Source organism: Muscardinus avellanarius (genome assembly GCF_963383645.1).
Source record: "Muscardinus avellanarius genome assembly, chromosome: 4".
Lineage (NCBI taxonomy): Eukaryota > Metazoa > Chordata > Mammalia > Rodentia > Gliridae > Muscardinus > Muscardinus avellanarius.
Window position 1 is genome coordinate 17,111,181 of NC_137789.1, and position 18,895 is coordinate 17,130,075.

An 18,895-nucleotide genomic window follows, 5' to 3' on the forward strand; every position below is an offset into this window, starting at 1 on the left:
TTAATGAACCACATACTTAATTTCAGAGTAAATTAGAGGAAATATTACAGAACACGCTTTGTACAATATAGCACCACTACTGAAAATGGCTCGGGGTTTTGTGATCCAAGGTTCCGATTTAAAGCAAAAATACGTAGCATAGACTGCAACGGCAAAGAAGTGTCCAATCAGAACTAGAGGGTTAGGAGACAATCTATAATAGAAAAATAAAAGAAAAAATTGTTAGGATTTAGAAATTAAAAATTGTAAAAAATTCCAACTAAAGCCTAACATATATTCCACATTTGAGAGGATTTTACAAACCTATCTATAGATGATGGTAAGAAAAAAAGTCTTTTCTTACATGAGAGTACTTGGATCTTTCAGAGAAGCCAGTATACTCCTCTTACTCGCATCCGTAAGTCATATATTTTGAGCTATTTTCTCACAGTACACTTAGAGATCCTAGGCTGAAGTGTTAGATGACCTGACCTACGTTTTTAAAAAAGCATATCAGTATAGATATTCAGATAATTGATGAATGGGAAATGACTTAAAGAATTCCACTTTGTAGGTTTCCAAGAGTAGTTCCTTGTATGCCTGACTGCAAAAACTTATGCTGAGTTTCACGAGTCCCTCTACTTCAATCAAATTAATTTCTAATCAAATTTACTGATTATCCATGGCTCCCACGGATCAGCTCATGTGGATAAACCCACAGGTGAAACAAGCTTCCATTTTGATGGAGGGTTTCCATCTACACCAGTTCTACTCCATGCTGTCTCCTGGAGGTCACACGCAGCACTAACTGCTGCCTTCTCATTTCGAGGGTCAGCTTCTGATGGGGATACTAACAGGTAATGAAGTGACCACGTGTGTAAGGAAGAAAGACGCACATAAACTCAAGTCCTAGGAAGTACGGACCATGCATTTCCTCTGTGCACTCAAAACAACTTACACAGAAAGCAGCCCAACAGGACCAGATACACATTCTCCACCCAGTTTGAAATAAAGAAAACAGGCTTTTCTTAGTTGGTGCAGGGAATCTAAAATAAAATTTAAGAATTACTCTCAATCAAAATATTCACACATTTATATTAGGGCACTAGTGTTATGTCAGGGAAAAAAAGGATGCAATTGGTAAACTTGTTCTAAGTTCTTTTCTCCAATGTTTCATTTTTTAAAAGTCTCATTGGCAGATACAAATTTATAATGTAAGAATTCAAAGGTTTAAAAAATGCTTAGAAAAGCTGGGCATGGTGGTACATGCTTGGCTGAGACAGCAGGATTACAATTCTGATGACAACCTCAGCAAGTAGTGAGACTCTCATCAACCTAGCAAGACCTTGTTTCAAAATAAAAAATAAATAAAAAAATAAGGCTGGGGGTATAGTTTGGAGGTAGAATTCCCCTGGGTTTAATTCCCAGTACCAAAAAAAAAGAAAAAGAAAAAGAAACAAAAAACCAGCTTAGAGGCTGGTGGCTCCAGCATTCAGGAGGCAGAGACCAGAAGACTGTGGTTAGCAGACAGCTTCAGCTACTTAGTGAGGCTTTTCACAACTCAGTAAGACCCTGTTTCAAAAAAATTTTTTTTAAGATGAAAAAAATAGTCAGGGTGGGGGGGGGCTTAGAGGTACAGTGCCTTGGGTTCCATCCCCAGGACTGGGGAGGGGGGGCTTAAAAATAACTTAGAAAATCTAAAAACTTAAAATTTTCTTTTTACCCAACAGCTATTTTAACTTCCTTGCCAATTTGAACAAGGTCGGGAAGAAAAAGACCATACCACATCACCTTTTAACACATGACCAGAAAGACCTCCTATCACAATCTTATTTAAGGATATGCATGATCTACTCTGGTGCAGAGAAATTGAAAACAGTAAATACATTATTGAAGTATTGCTTTAATGTTGTCTAAGCAAAGTCAACAGTCTTCCAGACAAAGTGATGAATACATGATGACTGCCGAGGAATGAAGTTTAAGCCAGGAGTGGTACAGTAAGCCTGTAATTCCAGTACTTAGGAGGCTGAGACAGAAAGATTACAGGTCTGAGGTCAGCCTCAGCAACTTAGCAAGAGCCTCAGAAAATTAGTGAAACCCTGTTTCAAATAAAAGATGAAATGGGTTGGGGGGTATAGTTTAGAGGTAGAATGCTCCTGGGTTCAATCTCCAGTACCAAAAAAAATAAAAATGAAGTTAAAAAGAACTACCAACATGGGAGTCAACAAAACTTGAGTAACATTTTGATATCTGGATTAATTAACTTTCTTTCCTATGCAAGAAATCTACAGTTAGCAATGTTCATTAAAAAATGTCTATACTTACCATCTGTGCCAGAAAATAATTCATACAGAGCCTGAGCAAGAACATTCACAACAAAGGAATGAGAACTTTTTCTTGACCAATAGAATGATTTCTTAGCCTAAAAATGAAAAAGATCACTTATTACATAATAAGGGAGGGTAACATAAGCTGATGTTTATAATAAGCTCAAACTGATACTTATCCTGAGGACTATCTGCAAATTATGTCTTGTGTTTGCCACTTACAGTAAAATAATCATTTTCAGAGCAATGGGTGATATGGCTCTGAAGCTAAATTTACAAGCTCGACAGTGGCCCACTGCAACCTGGTGTTATGTAATATTAAAATAAAGACGTTTACAAATTTCCTAAGATTTACAGATCGCAATTCAGGTTCTTGAAGCCTGAACAAGACTGTTTAAGAGCCATTCTGAAGCACAGGCTCCCAAGTACAGATTTCCAAATCAAAGCCCCACTGCTCTTAGGCCATAGAAGGCAATCTATTTTGTGTCATTTTTGTCAAAGAAAAAAAAAAAGTCTTACCTGGAAAATAGCTGCATCATCATAAAGGTCAGGAATACCCTTAAGCAGTTTTCTCCATAGTTTTATATCTTTTAAAGCAACAGTCATTCCTCCGCCAGTAAGAGGATGCCTCAAATTATATGCATCTCCCAAAAGAAGCACACCTGTAGAGAGAGTAAGATCAGGACATCCTAGAGCGACAACTCGAGACAAAACAAAGATCATGCTCTTAACTTACAAACATTATGATGAGCTAGTAAATACAAAGAATGTGAAGATACAGGGAAACAAATTATGACTCAAATCAGTTGAGGCAGAAGTTCAAGGGTCGGTTCACAACCAACAGTTACAGGGTACCTACTATGTGCCGGGCACCGGAGGACTGGTCCATTGTCTCTGCCTGCATGACACCCACATGCAGATCTAATTTTAAGTCCAACAATGTCAATACATTTACAAATGTCTTTTATCCAAAAAATTATGAAAAAAGGAAAATAAAATCTACAGGCATAAAAAGCAAATCTTCTATTAAAAGATAAAAATCGAGATGCCTTTGACATTTCACAATAGTCATGGTCATAGTCACGTACCACAGAGAAATGACCGCTCGGCTCTAAAATAAGTAGGCCCCAGGAAGACCTTGTGTTCAAGTAGAAGATAAAGTAGGCCTTTCATCAGATATTAAGTTAGGAAAATAAACTTTAGCTGAATCTTATCTGAAGATTACTTCTCTTGAATCAGAAACCACCTCACAATGTGGCTGTGAGTGCACCACCTAATAGAGCTGCAAGATTCAGGCTCCTACTAATCCTTTGCCAAACTGCTTAATGACCTGCGGCACAGTGACTTTTAAACAAAGCATGGATTCAGTTTTTATCAGAGAAATAGACAATGGACAATGATAATAGTGCCAAGGTAGTAGAATTATGGATAATTCTTTTTTGTAAAGTTATCTGTAGCTAATTTTAAAACTTATCATTATAGTTGGGCGTGGTGACGCACGCTTGTAATCCCCGAGCTTGGGAGGCGGAGACAGGAGGATCGCGCTGGCTTAAGAGACCCTGTTTCCACATAAAAAAAGTTAAAAAATGGGTGTGGGAGTGTAGCCCAGAGGTAGAAGGGCTTTCAGGAACCCCAGTACCACCAAAAAAACAAAACAAAACAAAAACTTATCATTATAATTAATATGTACTAACTTATAAAAAGAAAGCCTCTAAAAGTTCGTTCAGATTTTTATGAACTGGGCATGGTAGCATATGCCTCTAATCCCAATACTTGGGAGGCTGAGACAGGAGGATCACAGGTTTGAGGCCAGCCTCAGCAACTTAGTAAGACCCTGTTTCAAAACAAAAAAGTGAAAATTTTAAGGCTGGGGGTGTAACTTGTATCTCTAGATTTTTACATATTACTCTAACATCCTCATTAAAAAGCCACAAATTCTCCTCCACGACACACGCCCAGTCGCAGCATTTGGGATCTACTTCCACCGTGCTAGTGACTTCGATGGCACTGCTCCATTCTTGCTTACACTGCAGCTTACTTCTACAGCAGGCAGAGTCTCCTGTGCTCAGGAGCAGTCTGGAGGCTCCCGCTCAGCCTCTCTCCAAGCTCTACACACGATTCCCACATCTCCACTCCAACACTCAAACCCAGTATGGCCAAAAGCGAAAGCATCACCTCTCCCCAAATACAACTATTTTTCCTAGTCCTACTGAAGCCTAAAACCTGGAATCAATAGAGCCCAGAACCCCTCCCCACCACACACACACACACTTGCCTTCTCTAGGGCAGTGACTGGCATGAGGACTTAGACATGGTCAGTATTATATAATTATACTGTAAAGTCAATTAATTTTGGTATTAGTAATACATCAACCCACAGTACCGCATTATCTCAGGTTACTCCCAGCAATATCAAGTTAATCCACAGTAACTCATCCTCTGTCCCGTATGCTCCTCACAACAGTATAAACTTAATTACATCTGTGTCATCCGGAATACTGACTCCTGGATAAAATAAGTCCAAGAAAATAATACCTCGCTTGTTTACTGGTGACGGAGGAAGGAAGCTTGCTGGCATAGACCTCAAACGGGAATTCTGCGCAGCTTCCAGGAACATTTCTTTCAGGTGATCTGCAATAAAGCCCACCGACCCAAATGAATGGTCTATGACACTGTGACGTCAAGTTATCACTTATTTTTTATCAAGTATAAACAAGTACTATTCTACTATACATCCTTTATGGCTGTTACATCCCTCATGATAAATCAAGAATTAATCAGCTATTTTATTAATAAATATTCACTAAGCGCCTCGTTATTCATGCTAGGGAAGACTAACATAAGTAGAACTGTAGACAGCTGAATAAACAAAGAAATTAGAGGAGGAGTTGACGATATTAGGTATTCATGGCTCCTCCGCCATTTCTGTTCTCAGTGAGAGCTGTAATAGAAAGTTTAATTTGGAGTTCATTATGAGACTTTATGAGATTTTTACACATCTTTAAAAACTCATAGTTTTGGGGGGTTTTTTTTTGATAATGAAAGGATGTAGGAAAAATGTAAAGTGTTAATTCTGACAAAAGAGCTGAAGAAATAGCTTACTAGCAGAGTGTGTGCTTAGCATACACAAGGACCTGGTTCAATTCCCAGCATGGAAAAAACACTTATTTTCTTTATAAAACTTAAGAGAAATCCTGCTTGTTGAATTTATGATTAGAGTAACAGGAAGCTATTCTTGTATGAGTACTTTTTTAAAAATTCCAATTCTATTCAAGCTACCTTTAAACTAAGTACAATCACTATGCTTAACAAAACAGAAATAAAGTAAAATGAAAAAGATTTTTGGGGGGAAGGGTAATGGGGATGGAACCCAGAGGCTTTCTACACTTCCAGACCTATTTTATATTTTATTTGGAAACAGAGTACTAAGTAGCTAAGGCTGGCTTCAAACCTGCATGATCCTCCTGTCTCAGCCTCACAAATGCTGGGATTACAAGTGTGTGTCGCCACACCTAGCTGAAATCGATTTTTAATAATGATATTTTTACCATATGCATATGAAAACATTTGAATTTTCACTCAAACCATTTTTTAAGTTTTCAGATGTGAAAATTAGCAATGTAATTTAGGAAAAGGATAGTTCTAATCCTGTATGAACAGAATGGTTTCAACATAGGCATTCGATTCCTTCAATCTCATACTGGGAACTTTACGATAGTTTGTTTCCTATACAAGTAGAAGCACAAAACTTTAAAACTGAAAAGCATCTCAGAGATGAGCTAACCCAACCATTTCATTTTATAGATAAAGAACGGAAGCCAGGCGTGGTGGCACATGCTTGTAATCCCAGCATGTGGGAGGCCGGGACTGGAGGATGGCAGTTCACGGACAGCCTCAGCTATTTAGGAAGGCCCTTCGCAACTCAGTGAGACTGTTTAAAAAAAACCACAGGGCCGGGATGTAGCTCAGTGGCAAAACGCCTGCTTTGCAGGTGTGGCACTCTGGGTTCGATCCCCGGTTCCAAAAAAGACAAAAAAAAGAACCCCTTTAAAAAAAAACAAAAAAAAACTAAAAATAGGGGTTGGGGTGGAGCTCAGAGGTAGAATGCCTCTGGATTCCATCCGCAACACAACAACAAAATAATAATAATAATAATAATAATAATAACAACAACAACAACAACAACAACAACAACTATTGAAGCTCAGAGAGGTAGAGCTGGCCCATACCTTTAAAATAATTTTTCTAGAATACATGTTAATTGGTAATATATTTCACCTACAATTGTCAGAATACATTAATTGTAATTAAATCTTGGCAGCTGTCAGTTACTTTTAAAAGAGAGGTGGATAATTTTCTCTGTCTCATTTCATCTAGATTTGGATTAGGGATGCTCAACTTGTATCCGTGGCAAAGCTTAAAACGTTCTAGATTTGAAAGCATTTTAGATTTTTGGATTAAGGATGGTCAAGTAAAGTCTATGTATATATTCCAAAAACTTAAAACCATCTGAAGTCAAACATTCCCAGTCCCAAGCATTTCAGATAAGGGACACTCCATCTGTAGTTTATCCTTGGAGAAGCTAAGTAATCTCCCTGAAGCTTAGTTCTCTCGCCTGCAAAATGGAAATAATGATGATGTCCACACCTCACAGAGTAGTTTCATAGATAAAAAGAAATTGTTTATGAAACACTTCTTATACAGCTACCATTACTATTAAGACCAAGTACAAAAATAATTAAGCATAAGAGATATCTCAAGAATTCAAAGACCTTAGACTGCTGTCGGACTATCTTTAAAAATACTATATATGCTAATATTATTCTGAAAACTATGCTTCGATTACTACCACAAAAACATACAGAAACCCTTTTTTATTTTAATTCAGAGTTTGTTTTCAAATAGTTCAACGCCAGTATAATCATGCTGGCTGGATGCATTTTTTACCTGGCATACTTACCTCTGGCCTATTTCAGATAAAGCATTAGGGGGAACTGGAGATGAAGAGCCTTTTATATGATTTGCTTTCAGACTGTAGATTACAATGGGAATAAAATCCTGTTCTTACCAGGGATTTGTGGGTAAATATGTCCAATTATGTATTCTCTTAAATTCCTTGGCATTTCTCCACGAATGTCAACAAGTACTCGAGTTTCACTGGATGAAATCTGATAGATGAGAACTGGACTTGGATTAACTAAAACAAGTTCAGCATGATCGGCTTTAAACTGTGGTGCATCCTAAAAAATTAAAATGTTACAATAACTTTCAAATTTCTTTTTTCTTTTCTTTCTTTCTTTTTTTTTTTTTTTTTTTTTTTTTTGCGGGTCTGGGGATGGAACCCAAGGGCATTCAACAAATTGCTTTTTTCAACAATTCTACCCCTACCATACCTTCATAAGGAAGCCAACAAAATGAGATGAAACAGAAACTTTACTGGAGACCAGATTTTTCCTGAACTTGGAGAAAAGCCCATCTGCAACAACAGTCAATGGAGCATGCAGTTCCTATGACAGAAATATTAAGAATACTCTGCTAAATGATAGAAAATACACAGAAAGATGTTCATTCTTAAAAAGAAAAAAGTATAGAAAGATTTAAATATGTCCTAAAATAACATTACAGAGGGCAGCTGAAGCCCTATGTGGACTTAAGATAATGCAAGGCCATTCGTTTTTTGGATACTGGAGACTGAACCCAGGGGCATTCTATCTCTGAGCTGCACCCCTAGCCCTTTTTATTTTTTATTCTGAAACAGGGTCTCACTAAGTTCCTCTGCTGGCACTGAACCTGTGCTCCTCCTGCCTCCCGAGTACTGGGATTATGGGTGTGTGCCGCCAGGCCTGACCCTGACCGATCTTTGGAGACACTTCTCTTGTGTTCCTGGGGATCATCTCCCTTTGCAGCTCTATCACTGAAACTATCAATGATTACGCCCTGCTCTGATGGACAGAGGGAAAACAACCTCAAGGTAGCATGAACCACAGAAACTAAATCTCATTAAGTGCCAGGAGTAGCCTGATTCACTCTAGAATTTTTAAACTTCATATCATGCTTTTTTATTTAAATTTTTTTTTTTTTTTTTTGCGGGTCTGAGGATGAAACCCAGAGGCATTTGACCTCCGAACTACACCCCCTGCCCAAATTTTTATTCTTTATTTTGAAACAGGGTCTCACCAAGTTGTGGAGGGCCTAAGTAGCTGAAGCTGTCCTTGAACTGTGATCTTCCGGTATCAGCCTCCCAAAGGCTGGGATTACAATTACAAGCATGCGCCACCACGCCAGGCTCATATCATGCTTTTTAATCAGTAGCTAGAACTTAGAAAAATTTTTATACAAATGACTGTATATATTTATATTACTACACTAAGAGCAGAGAAAACTTTGCAAACCCTTTATTAGAGTACAATTTCTAGAGGATGGCCCAGTGGAGCAGCCCAGAAGGGTCCTTTGGACCTTTCTCTCTACTACACCAACATAAACACATACTAAAAACTATTTTATTTTGTTATTTCCCCCAATTCTCTTACTTCTACCTATAACAATTATATAGAGCACTAATACTGTATCGCACACTTAAAAATTGTTAAAAAGATAAACTTAAATGTCTTTTACTACCATTGGGGAAAAAGTAAATAAGGCTAAATCATTTTTTTAGAAATTTCTACTTTTGTCCTTCTGATTTAACTGCTCACTTTCTCTTACTCATGTTTTACATTGAATCCTTTTTTTTTGTCCCCTTCTATTTCTCTTTGTTTCTCTGATGACGTGTTCCTTATTTCAGTTTGTGATATTGTAAATATGTTGGGTTTTGTTTGAAAATATTTTTATAGCACTGTGAGGTGCTAGAGACAATGCTGCAGTCTGCAACCCATTCTGTTGCATAGGCAGTCCACTGGATGAATTACAAATCAACAGAGGAAACCATCTCTTAGAAGAGATGACACTGGGAAACCTTACCTTGATATCTCCAGTCTCTTTATCCTTGTACTGAACTCCCATCACAGCATCATCTTCCTCTAATAACTGTAGCACAATGCCTTCAATAAACTTTACACTGAAGGATAAACAGAAATAGATTTCTATAGAAGCTCATTTGAGCAATTTATACATAACAAATTCCTTATTCTCTAGCCCTAGTTTACCCATATGAATTGGCCATAAGAGTGTGTAGACACATGTGTATAGAAAAAGTCTGGTATAACAAAAAGCAAAATCATTAGTAATTTTTAGAATTACGTGTGGTTTTTATTTTGTAATTTACTAATACTGAATATATATTACAAATGTAATAATCTTAAAAATTGCTCTTATCATTTATTTATTTATTTATTTGGTACAGGGATTGAATCCAGGGCCACTCTACCTCCAAGCTATACCTTCAGCTTTTTTAAATGTTTTTGTTTTGAAACAAGTTCTCGCTAGGTTTTGAGAGTCTTCTACGTTGCTAAGGCCGTCCTCAAGCCTTCAATCTTCCTGTCTCAGCCTCCCAAGTACTAGAAATACAGGTGTGCACCACCATGCCCAGAATGATTTTAGAAGTATTTTCAAAGGGAATGTTTGATTTTTATTTTAACTTGTTAAAAAATAAAATGTATAAAAAAAACTTAACATATCCATTCACTCATGGGTAGGGGAAGAATTATGGTTTATCCATCAGATTATTAAGACTAGTTATTTATAGTCAGAAACATTATATATAAATTTTATGATCTTTGTATTTGGGCTTTTCCATTTTTATACAATGAATATATTCTACTTCCATGGATACCAAGTCTTTTCAATCTCCAGGATAAGTCCACTTATGTTACTTACTGTTAACATTTAAGTCTATGTCAATCACATAGACTTACGTGATTGTTCTCATGTTTAAAACTTCCTTAATTACAGTATTTAAAGGTTACAGGCAAATACTAAGTTAATAATCAGAAAAGCAGTCAGTCCTGTCACACTAGGTCTTCTTGAGAACAGGAATTTCTCTTTGCAGTCCTGTCTGGCTTTTATAAAAGGTATCTTACCCCAAAACATAAACTCCCTAATGAACATGAATCAATTTATGCCTTACTATACAAGTATATCCTCAAAATCCCAATCAAATATAAATCGTAGAATTTTTATTTAGTCAAAAGACAATTCTCTACAGCTGGATGTCATTCAAAGGAAAATATTCAATATTCCTAACAAAGGCACTTAATTACTAAATATTCTTCTTAGTTTATTTTAATTCGTCTATGTTCTGGACTATGCCCAAAATTTTCATGAAAATTTATGAAATCTTATTTGTACTAAGTTTCAAAAGGCCTCACTAAGTAGCTGAGGCTGGCTGAGAACCCAGGATCCTCCTGCTGGGTCTCCCAAGTACTGAGTTTACAAGCATGTGCCACCACACCCATCATACTTTTGAAGTTGTGGTCTTACTTGGGCTCTGCCATGGCTGCTTTCCGGAGACTCATGATGAATCTTCCATGGTGGAAAGCTCTTCCACACTGCACCTGATTGTTTTCCGAGAGAGGGTAAGGAATTTGAACCTCTGATTTGCTTTCATAATCATGAACTATGTAACCATTTACAGTCTGAGCATCAAGACCTTCTACTGTATCTGCAAAATAATTCAGGTCAAAACAGTTTTGTTAAAATACCAGAGTTATAGTAGGTATCAAGGACACGAGACACTGAAAATGAGTCTTTGCTTCATAAACTACAAGACCATTTGAAGAACTAAGCAATTATATAATATTTCAGAAATCAAAATGTTTCTGGAAAGCAGTGGGAATCATAGCAAATCTGTAGTATCATTTAAAGATAAAACCATTATTTCAGTTCTGCAATTTCACTTCACCTCAGAAAGATAAGCAAAAAAATACAACATGAAGCCCGGGTGTGGCAGTGCACACTTGTTTTTTTTTTTTTTTTTTTTAATTGGTGCATTGTAGTCATATATCACATTGGAGTACAAGACTTGAGAGGATATACAAGCACACATCATCCAATCAGCCCTCATCCAGCCCCATCCCATTCCCTCCCCCTCCCTCCATCCCATGCTTGTTTGGTGATTAACTTTGAAACATTTGTTTATGTACCTCCTGCCTTTCAAAGAGGCTCCATCCTCCAGTATTCCATACCCTCTGATTGGTCACATTAGTTGCTTCACTATAGGGCCCTTTCTATAGCTCAACCTCTTCCTGTTGCCCCTTTCCTCCTAGTTATTGCTGATTAAGGGAAGCATCTGATTTATATTTTCTGCGATATTTCTCTGTGCATGCCACGTTGCAAGTACCGATCCCACTCTTGATGGCCCCAGTAGTGGCCTGGCTACCCGGTGGACTGATCCAGACCTCGCTGGCTCAAGCAGCAGCCTTGCCTCATGGGAGGCCCCAATTCTGGTCTCGCTGGCCCTGACACCAGCCTAACCCCTCAGCTGGCTCCAATCCTGGCCTCGGAGGCCGCAATAGTGGCCTTGCCTCACGGAAGGCTCAGATGCCGGCTGTTGGCCCCGGCACCGGCCTAACCCCTCGGCAGGCTCCGATCCCGGCCTCGGGGGCCCCAGCACCGGCCTAGCCTCGCGGCAGGCTCCGATCCCGGCCTTGCTGGCCCCAGCACTAGCCTAACCCCTCGGCAGGCTCTTATCCTGGCCTCGGAGGCCTCAGTAGCGGCCTTGCCTCATGGCAGGCTCCGATGCCGGCCATTGGCCCGGCAGTGCACACTTGTAATGCCAGTACCTGGGAGACTGAAACAGGATGTAGGCTTGCTGCCAGCCTCAGGTACTTAGTGAGGCCCTCAACAACTTAGTGAGACCCTGTTTCAAATAAAGAATAAAAAATAGAGCTGGGAGTGTAGCTCAGAGGTAGAATGCCCCTAGGTTCAATTCCCAGTACTGCAAAAAGAATAAAAAATGAAAAATAAAATACAACATGAGATGAAATAAGCAACAATCCTCTCCCAGTTAATCTGTTCTGCCCATAAAAATATAGAAACACATTCAGTTCTTAATGCTTTTTTCAACGTATAGCTAAGTGGATCGCGCGCGCGCGCTCGCTCTCTCTCTCTCTCTCTCTCTCTCTCTCACATACACAGAAATAAAAAGAATAAAAGTAGTATGGGAACGAATTTAAAAATAAGAAAAAGTAGGCCAACCACGGTGGCACATCCTTGCAATCCCAGCAGCTGGAAGCTGGGACAGAAGAATCGAAGATGCGAGGTCAATGCACAGTAACTTAGAAAAACTGTTTAAAGAGCTGAGGGTATAGCTCAAATGTTGAACATCCAGGGGTTCAATTCCCAGTACCACCAAAAAAGAGAAGGAAAAAAAAAAAAAAAAAAAAAACTACACTTCCCAAATCTACAGAAAAAGTAGATTTCCTAAGCCAAATGGAAAGGATAGGATATTTCCTAAACTTTAATGATTTCATATTATCTAGTAAAACTGATTTAAGAAACTACAGAACAATTTTTGGTAAATTAAATAACAAAAATTAGCAACATACAAAACACGGAAATCATTAGATTTATGTTAAAAGGATTTTCTCAAGTTTAAAATACTAAAAGATATTGGAAAAGAAAAAAATTGGCAAAAAATTTAGCATTTAATTTTATTTATTTAGTTATTTAATTAGTTATTTGATTATTGTTGGTACTGGGGATAGCTACCATTAATAATACCTACCACTGAGTTACACCCTCAGCCCTGTTTTATTTATTTTGAGATAGGGCCTTGCTAAGTGCTAAGCTGCCCAAACTGGCTTCCAACTTGGGATCCCTCCTGCCTCAGCCTATGTAGCTGGAATTAGGGCATGTGCTGTCACAACATGAGAAAATACATCTTTAAGGTACCAAATGAAAATTAAGTTTAAAAAATTATTTTAAAGATAAGATTAAAACAATATTTTGGAGAAAACAAATCAAATCAAAGATTGTTTATATGTAAATATAAAATCAAATCATATAAATCAAGTTAATAAAAATACTATTTATATATAAAATTTACTCAATACAAGAAAATACTAAGATATCAATAATAATGGCCAAAAAGTATATTCATAACTCACATAAAACAACACATAAACACTAAAAAAATTAGAAAAAATGGTTTAAAACTTGGTTTTTAAAAATCAAAAGAAGTTTAGCAAGACACCAAATCTATCAAAATTGCTTTTGTAATTATGATAAAACATATAAATCCATATGTTACTTATGATGCATAACATTTTAGAAAGTAATTATAGCAATAATTACTAAGAACAATGAAGAAGTTAAGCATCTTTTGAGCTAATAATTTTAATCTTAGAAATTCATCTAAGAAATGTATCCTAAAGATATAATATTCAATTTTTTTGTAGTATTAGGGATTGAACCCAGGGGCATTCTACCTCTGAGCTACATCTTTAGCCCTATTTCTTATTCTTCATTTTGAAACTTATGAAGGGTCTCACTAAGTAGCTGCGGCTTGTCTCAAACCTATGATGCTCCTGTCTCAGCCTTTCAAGTACTGGGATTATATGTGTATGCCACTATGCCCAGTTCATAATATTTAAGTTTTTTAAAAATTTGAGTTACATGCAAGAGTTAAGTTTACTACAGTATTATCTACATAAATAACTGAAAATAACCTAAACATTAATCTAAGTTCAAAATGTAATAATTACATTATGAAGTATCAATCAAGAAAATACTATGAAGACTTAAAATGATAAACAGTGACTAGCAGAATGAGAAATACATATATGTCAAAAAGTGAACTTTAGCACATATATTATATTACAGAGACATGAAATATGTCTAAATATGCCATATTTGTGCCTTCCCCCCAAAACTCAATTCCTATGTTGAAACCCTAGTCCCCAATGTGATGGTATTGAAAGATAGGGCTTTTAGGAGATGATTACATCAAGGCTTAATAATCCATTTTGTGCTAGTATGACAATATCTGTGACTGGGTAATTTACTTCTCATTCCGGAGGTTGGGAAGTCCAAGATCAAGAGGATTTCACCTAGCCTATGAGAAACCAGTGAGGCTTATTAGCCATGACCATGGAGATGCCCCCTAAATAACCCTGGGTTCCATCCCTAGTACCATAAAAAAAAAAAAAAGACTTTGTGTTTAGTCATTAGTTATGGAGCACTTCTGGTTGCCTGATGTTCAAATACAAAGTTAACAAAATCCTGTCTTTGAATGTAGTCCTATCTCTTTTTTTTTTTTTTTTTTGTGTGTGTGTGTGTGTGTGGTACTGGAGTTGAACCCAGGGACATTGTACCTCCAAGCTACACTACACTCCCAGTCCTATTTTATTTTGAAACAGGATCTCACTAAGTTACAGAGCGCTCACACTCACTAAATTGCTGAGGTTGGCCTTGAACCTGCAAACCTCCAGCTTAGCCTCCCAAATACTGGGGTTACAAGTGTATGTCACTGTGTATAGTGTGGATTTAGTCCTTTCTGCTTCAAGAGAGGCTCTCATGCAAGATGGTGGCTACAGAACCTAAAAGACCAGGCATGTGGTTTCCCTTCTTTATAAAGCACTCTTTCCTTGGTTCCAGGCCCTGCAGTCTTCTGCAGGGCCTTCTTCCTTCTCAGTCCTTCACTGAATGCTACACATTCAAGGAAGTTCAGTCTTGAACTTCTTGGTGAGGTCTTTGTCTTCTAGTCTCATGGAAGCACAACTTTTCTTTCTCTCATACCTAACTTCTGATTCATCAGCAAGTCTACTGATTCTTCCTTCAAAATATATTTCCAGAATGTGTCCACTTCCCACACCTCTACTGCTGTGCTCCTATTCTACATTAACTCTTATGGGTTCTGGAATCTTCCCCAAAACGCATCCCTGTTTCTGCCCTTACTGCTTCATGACCTTTTCCACACAATAATCAAAATAAGTCTAACCCCAATATTTTTAATAATAGTTTTTGTTATGTTTTGGTACTGGGGATTGAACCCAGGAGCATTCTACTCGGAGCCACACTCCCAGCCTTATTTTATTATTTATTTTGACACAGGGTCTCGCTAAGCTGTTAAAGAATGTGACTTTTATGAACTTTTCTTAAAATTCTCCCCAATGACTTCCCTTTGGAGTAAAAGCCAAATCCTTACAGTGGGCAGCACAGTCCTGTGGGCTCCAGGCCTCTGTAATCCACCTCATCTCTAGCTGCGCCTCTCCTCTCACCCACACCAGCCAATCAGGCCAGGCTGGCTCTTCCCCCAAGGCAAGGTTCTCCCATTTGAGATGCTCTGCTTGGAATCTTTTCCTCCAGATAGCAGGGCTCACACCCTCAACTCCTCCAGCTCTTTACTCAGTGATATCTTCTCACCATTTGAAACTCTCAACTCTCTATCCCCATTTTCTGATGTTTTTCTAAAGCCCACTAGGACCTTCAAATATACTATAGATGCTCTAAATGTTATTCATTATCTTTTATCACTCCCTCCTTACCCACTAGGATGTATTCTCCATGAGGGCTGGAATTTTTGTTCCTTCTGTTCACAACCAGAGCCCCAGCACGTAGAACAGAACCTGCCATACCACTGATGCTTAAAAAATACTTGTTGAACGAATGAATGTATGAATGTCACTCCTTTAGTCAAGCTCTCCCTCTCTCACATCATCAGTTTCTCCCTCTCTGCTTAATCATCTCTTACCAGAAAAAAAAAAAATACCTCCAGCACCCAAATGTGTGGTACTGGAGATGGAACCCAGGGGCATTCTACCTCTGAACTACACCCCCAGCCCCTATTTTTTATACCACATAACTCTTCTGAAAATCAGTATGAACTTACCTCCAAGACCGAGCTCTTTTAGAACATGATAACCACCTGGCTGCAGAAGCTCTCCGACTATTCTGTCAGGCTCTTTTAAATCTCTCTCAATTACTGTCACCTTTCTTCCATCTCTAGAAAGCACTGTTGCCAAAGCAGAGCCAAGTACGCCAGATCCCACGATGATAACTTCTGGATCATTTAAAGAAGATGTTGACATAGAGGTAGCTGCTCCTACTAAGTTTGTTTCTGAAATGTTGATTCCTTTTCTGTGCTGTTTAATACGAAAAGGCAATTATTTTCCAAATTTGTCAACTTTAAATTGTGCTATAGCCATATATATGAGCTGAATTTTTGCATCTTGGACAAAAGCTAGAACCCAAACATTATTAAACCAAATGAACTACATTTTAAATTCCAGACCATATATATAAAAATCAATGATATCAAGATAGCAATTAAATTAAGTATATAATATTCCGATAAAATTAGGTACATATTTCTTTTTCCAAATGTGGTATCTAGAAATTGGCTGTTATACATATTTAGAAATCTATACTGGGCCAAATATAATACATATCTATAAAGGGATACAAAGACATTTTACAGGGCAAGTTCTATCATTAATCATTCAATTTTTCAAATACCTACTGAGAATCGACCTAGTTTCTAAGGAATAAGAAGAAAGCATGAGGAATTCACAAAAATGAAACTAATATTGACTACTGGCAATCCAATTTTCCTACTCCAAAATTTTTCTACATAACATGATGATAGTAACAGCACCCAGTCATTTGGACTAGTGCTCAGTGACCCTAGGGGAAATTATCTCAGATAAAAAAAAAAAAATCAGTTTTAAAAATGAAATTAAAGATCCCCTGTCCCTCCATGTCCATTCCTCTAATCCAAACTTACCACAAAAGTTGAGTTGGCAATACTCAAAAGGGTTAGGTTGAAGGCCATATACTACCTTTACACTAACAGTAATAGCTACTATTTATTAGATGGTTGTGGGTCAGACATTTGGCAAATATGAAATCATTTCACTCCCTAAATATCAGCAAAGTCAGTGCCATCCCCACCTAACAGAAAAGGTAAATTAAACAATTTGCCCAAAGTCTCACAGCCGCAAGTGGCAGAGCAGATATCAAGTACCTCTCTTGTATAAACCCTGCTGATCTGCACCGTGGATATAGCAAAACAATGCAGATCCGGAACTCTACCTTGCTTTGTAGTTCACTCATCTTAATGCTAAGTCACTAACATCCATGCCTCGATGGGTCTCCTGCAAAAGTCTCTTGCCTGATTTCCTGGCTGCCATTCTTGTACCCTTAAATCCATTCTCCATCCCACAACTGGAATGTTTCTAAAAGTAAAAAGCAATCATTATTTCCCCAGTGCTTAAAACCTCCTATGCTCTTGGAAAAAGACCAAACATCCATGTCAAACACAACCTTCAGCATCTGGCCTCCTTGGTTCCCTGAAGTTAAGGAGTCTTAACTTCCTATGTATTTTAAGACCCAACGTCTCATTTAGGAACATCACTATACTGTTAACACCACTCAATTGTTCGCTTGAACCGGGACACTGCATTCATTTACTCAATGTGCCAATGATTTGGAGGAGGAGAGCTTCCTGCCAAGGCTTTAAAATGTTAAGTATTTGTTACTGCTTTTCAAATTGTTCTGTCACTTTCCCCAGTCAGCTGTCACTTTTTATTAGTGGACTTACCTGCAGCACATTTCTTTTTTCTCAGATACATATACAAGCCTTAACCAAGTATTTAAATAAAACACTTTTATTTTCAGCAGCAAAACTGATTCTGTCCCCCTTCAAAATTAATTCTAACATTTCACTTACTTCACATTTCCTAATCAAATGGATATCCAGCCTCCATCCAAGGATCAATCGGTGCTAAGTTAAATGTTTTCAATCTTTCCTAATATCAAGGATGTAACCAAGGCATAGTGCAGAAATTTAAAAGTTTTCTCAACTAAACGAGAAATTATACTTAGATACTAGAGTATCTAAGCTGCGACCTTCCACCCTTTAAAGAAAACTTACACTTGAGTGACCCCAAACCAAGTTGAAAGCAACCTACCCTCCTGGACTCCAGTTGCTCCTTCTTTTCGGATCCAGGGGGCGACTTGGCCCAGAAGAAGCCAATAAGAGGCAAGGCAGAGAGAATATCAGAGAAGAGGGCGAACTGGGAGCCACTCTGCTGGCGCCCTGGGAGGCCCGCGTTTCGGTGGCGACAGCGGTAGGAAAGCACCAGGCCCAGCGACAGGAAGACCAGCACGCACAGGAGGAGCTCCTTGTTGGCCAAAGTGATGAAGTCCCCGCATTTCTTATAAAAATAGGTAAAAGTGGCAAGGCCGAGAAAAGTCCACATGGTTCCCAAGGCTTCTTTGGTGGTACTGTTCAAGTCTGAGATCGTTTTCCCCTCCGATAGGATTTTGGTAATCAAAGGTGCTCCCCAAAATGTGGTACAAAAAGGAGCACGAGGCACCGGCCGAATTCCAGTAAACACCGTTCCAGGATTACAAGTGAGGCGTGATCAATTTTTTAAATCATATAAAGTTAGTATAAAAGCATCTGAAAGATAAGTTGTACAGAATTTAGAAAACAGTATTACAAATCCACCTGCTCTAACAGCTCCCGAGTAGATAGATGCTCTTTCCTCCTTTTTCAGGCAATCCGTGTATTCCTATTTGTTAACGGGATTCCCGAGGGGGAGAGATGCAGGTGATGCTGTGTGTTGCCGTGGCTCCTCTGGTGTACAATCCTCCTCTTCCCTCGAGGGCCAGCAGCAGGTGCCCGTTCGGAAGGGGCTGGGGACGGG

At 38.3% G+C, this 18,895-nt stretch overlaps 1 protein-coding gene across 1 annotated transcript; it reads right to left on the reverse strand.

Moving 5' to 3' along the window:
- On the reverse strand, window positions 1-18,445 carry SQLE (squalene epoxidase; the record flags this gene model as incomplete). The annotated part of the gene is made up of 11 exons (XM_080694566.1): window positions 1-193; window positions 938-1,025; window positions 2,305-2,401; window positions 2,826-2,968; window positions 4,842-4,937; window positions 7,375-7,546; window positions 7,700-7,813; window positions 9,267-9,363; window positions 10,725-10,905; window positions 16,075-16,327; window positions 18,155-18,445. The coding sequence occupies 11 exons, from the start codon at window positions 18,443-18,445 to the stop codon at window positions 1-3; spliced, it is 1,725 nt and encodes a 574-aa protein (XP_080550692.1).
- Window positions 18,446-18,895: the final 450 nt, after the last annotated feature.